At 37.7% G+C, this 10,265-nt stretch overlaps 1 protein-coding gene across 1 annotated transcript; it reads right to left on the bottom strand.

The window, feature by feature from the left end:
* Positions 1-9,052: 9,052 nt before the first annotated feature.
* On the bottom strand, positions 9,053-9,997 carry LOC306851757 (olfactory receptor 52K1-like; the record flags this gene model as incomplete). The annotated part of the gene is made up of 1 exon (XM_079388190.1): positions 9,053-9,997. One exon carries the CDS (start codon positions 9,995-9,997, stop codon positions 9,053-9,055), a length of 945 nt encoding a protein of 314 aa, XP_079244316.1.
* Between the last annotated feature and the right edge of the window lie 268 nt (positions 9,998-10,265).

Genomic DNA, 10,265 nt, shown 5'->3' with positions numbered 1-10,265 from the left:
TGATTATAGTAAAAGTGATTCTAAGAGCCAGTAGTTCTGTGACGGTCAGTTAATATAAAAGACTTACCAAACAGTCCAAAAAAAGTTTTCCTCTATAGTAGTAAATAGACTCACACAGACATCAAGCTTGTGAACCTCAACAATGGTGACCATTAAAACAATAATCAATAAATCAACATCTAAACCTTAGTTAATTCTCAATGAGATCTTCTGTAGATGTCTGACAGAAATAAAGTCAGTTTGGTGATTAATAAGTGGAGCTGGTGATGCTGTTTGTGGGTTGTTTAGATCTTGAGATTTAATGTATTTTATTTCAGTTGATTTCAGTTAGTTGTTGTTCTTGTGTTTCTCTTTCTGTCAGTGATTCTGGTTGTTAACAGCAGGTGTTCATCACTAATGCTCAATCAGCACTTAATTAATCACTTAATTACTTAGTGAACTCAGCTGAAATAAGTTCAGAGCACTCATAACTGTTAGTTTTAAAAACCTAAATGGTTTAAGGCAATGAGTTTCCTCAAACGGTTTGAGTTACCATGACTTGTTGGGTTTTGCAGTGTAGATAAGATCCCTGAAGGTGCAAAGACTAAAGTCTCAAAACCAAAGATAAATATATTTTTTTAATCAAAGTTAAAGTCGGCATGAAATCAAAATGGACTTTATTTACTTTAAATATCGCACATTGCTAGTCTTGATGTTAACAATTAATCCGTGCAAGTTAAACCGCTGAAAAAACTCTTTGTCTTGGTAATCTTTAATCAAAATCTGAAAATGCTCCTCCCCTCTAAAATGATGGGCCTTCTCTAATGATGAGAGTAGATGCTTTCGACTTGAAGCACGGCTACAGACGGCGATCAACGAGAGTAGCCGCTTGCAGTCAGGGGCGGAGTTGAAAACGGATATGTCAAGCCAGACATTTTCTGCTCCTGTTAGTGACACTCACGTGGTGTTTGCATACTCTCTAAGAATAAAGTTCAACGTAAACTATTTAAATACTAATAAAGTGAGGCATATATGCTTTCATCAGTGTTTTATGATAAACGTGACTCAATATAAAAAAGCTTTTACTGTTCTAAAAACAGATTTGTGAGCTGTGGATTTGACGACACTAGAAACACATGTCATTGTTGTCATGTGGTGAATTTGGCCAATCGTGAAACAGCTGTGTCGTCATCAGCGCTCCCGCAGTCGCTCTGGAGAAATTGCGCCGGCTGAGTCAGCCGGCTGCTCTCGAAACGCTATCGCGGTACTTTGATGCCACACGTGACAGTGACGTGTGGTCGGCGCCGGTTCAAGTCGGACTAAATTTTTAACTGGCATGCACTGCTTCAAGTCAGCCGCTGATCGGTCTGCTAAGTGCTGCATGAAGTCGAACCCACCTAATGACATCCTTAACCACGCCCCTCCAACGGTCAGTTAATTTCTGAATGAAACGCCTACTTTACTACATCCAATAAATTTGCAGTAGTAAAAACAAGCCTTGCCCTCTATTTTCCTCATTCAAAATTCTGTTTCTCTTGGAAGTACGTCACAATACTGAAGTAAAAACGGTCGCAAACTTCACGCGGACTTTAAGACTCTGCCTCGCGCCCCTAAAACGGCTCGTTAAAACATACTCGGAACATGCCCACACATGTCCACGGCTGCTTCTGAAAACTGAAAAATGCTGCCTTTGGAGGACACATTCCAAGGTTTCCCTTGAAACACAAAAGTAAAGAATGTTTAGGACCTCTGTTGAATTGTTTAAACGAATTGCAAATATGGCTAAAGCAGAATCTTTAAACGTGTTAAACGAGAACAAAACTGAAATCATTCTGTTTGGTTTAAAGTCATATGAAGACAGTGCCCTTCACTTTGGTCATCTCTCTTCCTACCTTACACCCTGTGCCAAAAATCTTGGTGTTCTTTTTGACTGCAACCTGGGTTTTGAGAAACAAATTACCGCAGTGGTCAAATCAAGTTTCTTCCACTTACAGCGTTTATCCAAAATTAAATCCTTACTCTCTGTAAAACAGTTTGAACAGATTATTCACTTGTTTGTTTTATCTCGTTTCGACTATTGTAATTCATTATACTATGGTATAAGTCAGTCTTTTATAATGCGTCTGCAGATGGTCCAAAACGCTGCTGCAAGATTAATGACAGGCAGACGAAGGTTCAATCACATATCGCCCATTCTTATTTCACTAAACTGGTTACCAGTTAAATTTAGAATTATCTTTAAAATTTTAATTTTTGTTTTTAAATCTCTGCGTAATCTCGTCCCGTCCTATCTTTCTGAGGCAATTTCTACCTATAAACCTAACAGATCCCTAAGATCCAGTAACCTTGGTCTCCTCTCTGTTCCTAGATCGAGGCTTCTCTGCAGAGGTGATCGAGCCTTTGCTGTTGCTGGCCCCACTCTGTGGAACAATTTACCAGCTTCTATTAGAGCTGCGCCCTCCTTGCCTGTATTTAAGTGCCAGCTTAAAAACCATCTTCTGTCAATAGCTTTTACATAGCCTTGTCAATTGTATTGTTATATTGTGTTGTGATGTACTTTGGTTTTATATCTTTTGTATTTTTAGCTGTATTGTACAGCACTTTGGATCAACTGGTAGTTGTGTGAAAGTGCTCTATAAATAAAAGAAAGAAGAAAGAAAGAAAGAAAGAAAAGAAGGTAGGAAGGCACCTCCGAATCCAAAGTTAGCTTCAGTTCCTGTCTCATGAGATACCTTCATCTGATCGATTTTTGAAGGCAGCATAGATGTATCCTTCGCTGCCTTTGATATCCCACAATCCTGTGCGTTCCATTCCATGACGGTTGAGCTAAAAAATAAAGATGGCATCTGAAAGCTGTGTTTGGTGGTTAGTTTGTGTGTAAATGTGTTTCTGATTAACCTTTTGCACTTTTGATGTTATTTCTAGCGAGAAATTAGTATTATAGTAACTAAATATTTGTTTAGTTATCACTATTGTTTATGACCTGCCTCAGAAGCCTGTCCGAAATCAATTTCGTGAGGTGCCTTCGTGCAAAAACACTACCTGCAAAGTCATTGCCTCATAAGGCAGCGAGGCAGCAAGTCAGCTACCAAAGTTTTTGGATGCAGCCTATGTCAAGATGTGGAAATATTTGCATAATGCAGCCCAAATGTTCACACAAAGAAAGAAGGTGTGGTTTCAGTAACTGCTGTAGTGTTGATGAAGCCATGTCAGGGAGAGGCTGTGTGTTACTAGGCGAAAGCAAAAGCACTTTATTTGGCCTTCTGAAAGTAGATGCATTTAGGAATCATTAAGATTGCATACAACAGAACAGCAATGCATTTTATGGACGGCCGTTTCGTGAACCTAGGAGAGGAAAATTATGATTTTGCTATGACAATCTGGCGCTTCTGAATCAGCGACTGTATGTTTTGTTAGTATTTGCTATTAACTGTTCAAATCAGGTGTGTCTCACTCGTACTGGAAAGTAAAGCTGCGGGCTCTTTGATTGCCCCCTGGTGGCTGGCTGCAGTGCAGGTCATAAACCCCGTCCTCTCCATGTAGACGAATGGGACTTGAGTCATAACAAAAAAATTAATTACACTTCCAAAACAATTTTCCAAAATATGATTTTGGTCATTTAAGGTAGTTGTTATCAGACTGATATATGTTCAATTGTTCGTTTTTGTGGTAAGTTTGATTTTATCTAGTAATTTGATGCTATAAAAAACGGAACGTGTCGTTATGGTTGATTGGGTCCGCGGGAATTTGATTCAGTGGCTCCGCCTCACGACTCTACTGCGCAGACTCGGGCTCCAAACGAATCTCTACTGCGCAGACTCGGGCTCCAAATGAATCTCTACTGCGCAGACTCGGGCTACATAAGAAATCTCTACTGTGCAGACTCGGGCTCCAAATGACGTCATTTACTCACGATGGCAGCGGCCATACTGAGATGTTTTGGCTTCACTTTTCTATAATGGAAGGAAGCGGAGACGTGTCGTCCATCTTTTTTTACAGTCTATGGTTCAAATGCAGAGTTTTGCATGTTGCATGCGTGCGTGAGAGTGTCACAGCGCATGTGTGTATGTGTGAGAGAGGGAGAAATGGTCACACAACTGCGGCTTGTGTGCAGACATATACAAATTTCATCACTGTGTCTGTCACGCGACTCTGTTCCCCTCTCGGGCTTGAACTGATGGTAAAACTAACTGTCTTTCCATAAAGCTTTCCTGTAGCTCAAATAGTAGAGCATGGTTCTAGCAATGCCAAGGTCATGGGTTCGGTTCCCAGGGAAAGCAAGAGCTGATAAAAATGTAAAAACTGTAACTTGAATGCAATGTAAGTCACTTTGGATAAAAGAGTCTGCTAAATGTGTAAATGTCTTTACTATAATTTTGAAAGCTAAAGCTAGCTATTATGGAAAGGGGCGTTACATTTACAACGCGGCTTGCGGTGTTCAGCCAATCACAATGCACTGAGCCAGTTGGCCAATCAGAGCAGACTGCAATTGTCGGAAGGAGGGACTTTGTAGAAAATGAAGCGTATGAGAGAGGCGGGGCATAGAAGATCTACAATAATGTACAGTATTTGGAAAATAATGTTTTTTGAACATTAAAGCATGTCAACATATTCTGTTACACCAAATACACAAAATAATGATCTTTAAAAAAACATCATATGATCCCTTTAAAAAGTATCTGTAATAGACCCTTTTAGGGCCGACATCACAATTATGTCACAGCGCTAGCTGGAGGCAAAACAAAGCGAAAACTGGAGGCGGCACATTCAAACCAGCGCAGATTCGGCTACACAAGGAACTTAAAATATCATCTTGTTGTGATGTTGGGTGCCCGAAGCGATGTAGTAGAGGTTCTAATTTGAAATTTTATCGCATATCTGCTGCCACTGCCAGACAAAAAAAAAAAAATTACGACAGCTGTGTTGAAATGAGATAAAAACGAGCGTACTGGACAGAAATGGTTGTCAAAAATGCTCACCTTTGAAGTGCACATTTCTTATCAGAAAAGGTTCAATAAAGTATAGTATTTTGTTATTATAGGCGCGTCTAAAGATTTCTTATGCATCTTACTACTATGTCGTGTATGAAATAATGTCTGTGTGCATGTGTAAAACAAACTGACGATTTATATGCTTAATCATTTGTGATTGTATATACATTGTTGTAGTGATGTGACGTTCGAGACCAAGGCTTCGAACCTTGTATCAAAAAACCGAAGCGCTGTATCAGAGCTTGATTCGTTTTGCCAAAAGCACGTGATCTATGACGTCCGAAGCTTAATTCGCCTGAAAACCACGTGACTGCTTCAGTATCTGGTTCACACAAAGCAAACTTCAGCGCCATTTCCTTACATTATATTACATTATAATGCGTAAGCATTGTTTTTCTTAAAGTAACGTCTTTTTTCCCCCTTCTCCCAAATCAGATGATACTGTTTCAGCTATTAAAATAGTTCAGTTTTTTATGTAATGGCAAAGTGATTATATTTTGTTTAGTTTTTTTATTAAGTTAATTTAGAAAAACGTTTTTGAGCTTTTTTTTTGTTCGTTAAATAATTTTTTTTTTTTCTTTCTTAAAGTAATGACCGAGAGGCCAGCAGCAGACTGGCAGACTGATCATAGCCTATGTTTGATCAATTTAGCCTTCTCAAATCATAATAATAATAATAATTAATTACATTTATATAGCGCTTTTCTGCTTTTCTAAGCACTCAAAGCGCTCTACATTGTGAGGGGTGGTGTCACCTCGTCCACCACCAGTGTGCAGCATCCACCTGGATGATGCGACGGCAGCCATAGTGCGCCAGAACGCCCACCACACACCAGCTTACTGGTGGAGAGGAGACAGAGTGATGAAGCCAATCAGTGTAAGGGGATGATTAGGAGGCCATGATGGTCAGAGACCAATGGGGAAATTTGGCCAGGATGCCGAGGTCATTTTTAATGACCACAGAGAGTCAGGACCTCGGTTTAACGTCTCATCCGAAAGACGGTGCTTTTTGACAGTATAGTGTCCCCGTCACTATACTGGGGCGTTAGGATCCACACAGACCGCAGGGTGAGCACCCCCTGCTGGCCTCACTAACATCACGAATTGCCTAAAATTAAATCTATAGATATGCTAAAACAGTTCAAGCATATAACAATGTTTAAACGTTAAACCTAGATAAATATGCGCTGCATCCTAGTTTGTGCAGAGAGTGGAAGCTAAAGTGCAGGACATGGAGGCACCAGCGCAATCAATTGCATTTTTTAGGGGAAGTCGTGGCCTAATGGTTAGAGAGTCAGACTTGTAATCCAAAGGTTGCGGGTTCGAGTCTCCGGCCGGCAGGAATTGTAGGTGGGGGGAGTGAATGTCCAGCGCTCTCTCCACCCTCAATACCACGACTGAGGTGCCCTTGAGCAAGGCACCGAACCCCCAACTGCTCCCCGGGTGCTGCAGCATAAATGGCTACCCGCTGCTCCGGGTGTGTGTTCACGGTGTGTGTGTGTGTACGTTGGATGGGTTGAATGCAGAGCACGAATTCCGAGTATGGGTCACCATACTTGGCTGAATGTCACTTCACGCTTCACACTTTTTTTCAATGGAAACGACTTACTCCGTAATTTTTAAAAGTAAGAGTAATACATCATTCGGAACTGAAAAGGGTCTACTTTTATTTGTATGCACTCACAATATCAACAAAACGTTTTATAAAATATATATATGGCTCCCTTCATGCATTGCAGCATGAATCAATTATGAGCTCAACTGTCTTTGTAATTTCTTGGTTTTTTTTCTTACTATTTTCTTTTATTCTTGCTGTTTTTATGTGACTTTTTAGTAGCTTATTTTGTGATGTTCAGAGTTGATGTTCTTGATGTCTATGTGTGCCTTTGAGAAAGGCTCTTTTTTAAGGCTTTTTGTTTTGGTTCAGAACAGCTTGTAGAGATCGTTTCAAAATGTATAGAAAATGCAGAATGAAGGCTGTTGTAATCAATAAAGGAAATTGAACTCTGATTAGGTTCTAAATGAGTTCAGTGATTCAGGTCAAATAATGATTATGTTAGAACTAGTGCTGTCAAAATTAGCATGTTAACACAGGCGATTAATTTTTTCAGATTAACGCCTTAAATTTATTTAGCCGTTAATGCAGGGGCGGAGTTTAAGGTTGGCTGTTTCTGTCTGTTTTTTCTTGACAAGAAGTGCATTTATTCAGACGCAAAACGTCTTTACAATCACATCCGGAGACGTTTCAGATGCGCGCTCCAGCTTCACTTCAGTGTGAGGCGCGAGTCAAACGAGCGTGGTAGCCGGCGCACGCTATAGCCTGTTTCAATTCATACAAAACCGTGAAATAAACTACGTGCATGCAATGTCATGGTCAGTTAAGGCATGAAGTTACCAAAAAGGAGGTTAAAGCTGCCTTAAAACTGTGTGTGCATGTAATATGTTATATACGAGTTAGCTACATAAGAACGTCTCTGAAATGGTTTTCAAAACGGTCCTGGAGCAGCCCAGCACTGTCTGCCTCATCTAACACACACGATCTAACACAACTCCTCAGCTCATTAGTAGAGACTGAAATGGGTCCGACCTGAAATGGGTCAGAAAAGGTGAAAATACGATGCGTGTCAGATCTGCGTCACGTTCAGCAGCGACAGCCCTTAAAGAAATAGCAGCCAAAACAACCTAATAACCAGCTGCTGTGATGTCTCTACATCCAGAATAAAAGAAAAAAAGAGGAAATCAATCATTTTTATATAGCTGTAAGCATTTACCTGCATTTAGTTTAGAATTTATTGTTTGATAACTTGGTTACACTTTATTTCAATAGTCCTCTTTAGACATTTTATTAACTATAAGTAACTTTGTAACTACATGTCAACTACTTCTCATTAATTTGCAACTACATGTCTACTAACTCTCAGTAGGGTAGGTTTAGGTGTTAGTAGAATAAGTTGACATATACTTGCAAAGTTTCTCATAGTCAGTATGTTGTGGACCCATCAAAATAAAGTGTTAGAAGATATTAAGCAGACAGTCTACTAATGACTGCTAGTTGACATGTAGCTGTATTCAATTTGTATATTTCAAATGTATATTTCTGCTGAGAGGCACAGGTAGCCTAGTTAAATATGACATTTATTACAATGGGTTTATGTGAAGATTGTTTTAAGTTCACTCTTGTTTAAGTTCACTTAAATTAGAAGTTATTTTTAAAGTCTAATAAATGTTAAAATTGATAATGTAATGTTTAATTATAATGTAATGTTTAATGGCTATAGACAATGGTTAAATATTAGGGGATTTTTTTTATAGGGAAATCAGTATCACTTGGTATCAGTGATACTGGCCTTCAGACATAAAAAAAAAAGATGCCATTAAACAAATATAAAACATATGTTGTTTGTACATTAATTAATACATTTAATTAATAAAATTAATCATGATTAATTTCAGAAAAATATGCAATTAATTAGTTATTTTTTTTAATCGATTGACAGCACTAGTTAGAACATAATCATCACCACCTGATGACTTTGTAAAAGTCTGGCTGTTATAATTCAGTTATAACAGTGCCTGGAGTGTTTTGTTGTATGCACTGCAAATGTATGTGTACAAGTCTGATGCTGCAGTGCGTATGTATATCAACATACATTGCCATCAACACACAAACACACATTAACTTTTTGAATAACATTTTATAAAAATATTAATTATATCAAAGGTCTATTTTACTTTACATGAATCAAAAAGACTGAGCACACCTTAATACAAGGAAAGTTCATTAAAAAATAAACATTCAGAACAATCATGCCCTTTTAAACACCCGTTTTATTAAAGCTGTGCAGTACAGAAATGTATTGTTTATTATATTTATTATAGAGTTTTTTGTTGCTAAACTCCTTTACTTCGTTTCAGACATAATCATAGTAATACACAACCTCTTGTTGTCTTATAGTCTCAATACGATTTCCATGCAATAAATATTCTAAACATCTGAAAAATATTATTTTATATATATATATATATATGTCATTATCTTTCTAAAACACAGAAAGCATATGATCTTTATACTTGAGAAAATATTCACTCAGATATTCCCATTTTTTTCTTGAAAATCAGTCTCATAACTTGTTGCCGTACTGTTGTCAGATTTAGTCCATAAATAATTGGATTTAAAATGGGTGGTATTAGAATGAATTCCAGAGCCATGAAATTACGCAGACTTTGAGGCACATCCCTTGAACCATAACGAGTGAACATTACATCAAACAAAAATGCAGTTGTCACATTGATCAGTGCAAGCACATGTGGTACACATGTTTGTATGAATTTGTTTCTGCCCTCTATTGACTTCCTGCACTTCATAATTAAGTAAATATATGAGCAAAATACTAATACTGCATGTCCAAAATATATAATAATGATTACAAACCCAATCACATTGTTTACTGTTGTAGGAAAACAGGAAAGTTTAACAATTGACCAATTTTCACAATATAGCTTTTCAATACTAGATCCACATAAGGATAGTCTTGATGTTAATGTAATCAGAAGAGACATGCAAAAAAATGGAGAAAGCCAGCAGAAAAGAATACATTCAAAAACCCTCTGACTAGTCATTACTGAATGATACTCCAGTGGTCTACATATTGCCACATACCTGTCATATGCCATCACTGTTAATGTTGAAAAGTCACACAGAAGAGATGAATAAATTACAAATATCTGAACCAAACATCCAGCATAAGAAATCACATGATCATGGGCTAACAAATCATACATGAATTTAGGGTAAAATCCAGAAGTTCCATAAAGTCCATTTACACAGAGACTACATATAAACACATACATTGGCTCATGAAGCTTCTTATGTGAGATTATAGTGAAAATTACAGTTACATTACAAAAGACAATCAGAGGATAATACAGTGCGGTTAAAGACAGCAATGCATATCTGTTTTCCATTGTTTCATTCAGACCAGAGAGTGTAAATACTAAGACCCTGGACTCATTCTTCAATGGCTGCATCTTGAATTTATGTAATTATTTTAAGGATTTTTTTAATAGAAAAGTTATTGGAAAACCATAAAGTTGTATAAATTTGATTTGTCACAGTGCATAGGAAGTCTGTAGATGAAAAAAACACCAACAACAAATCAAACATGAAATCCTCTAACAGTTACATACATTGTTTTTTTTGTTTTTTTTCAATTACTGAACAACTGAAATCTTACCATGTTCTCTGTCTGAATGCTTCCCGTAGTGTTTTGCAAAAGTTTGATTTGGTTTGCTATAT

Source organism: Barbus barbus, assembly GCF_936440315.1.
Source record: "Barbus barbus genome assembly, chromosome: 31".
Lineage (NCBI taxonomy): Eukaryota > Metazoa > Chordata > Actinopteri > Cypriniformes > Cyprinidae > Barbus > Barbus barbus.
This window is presented reverse-complemented; position numbering and strand designations above follow the sequence as displayed.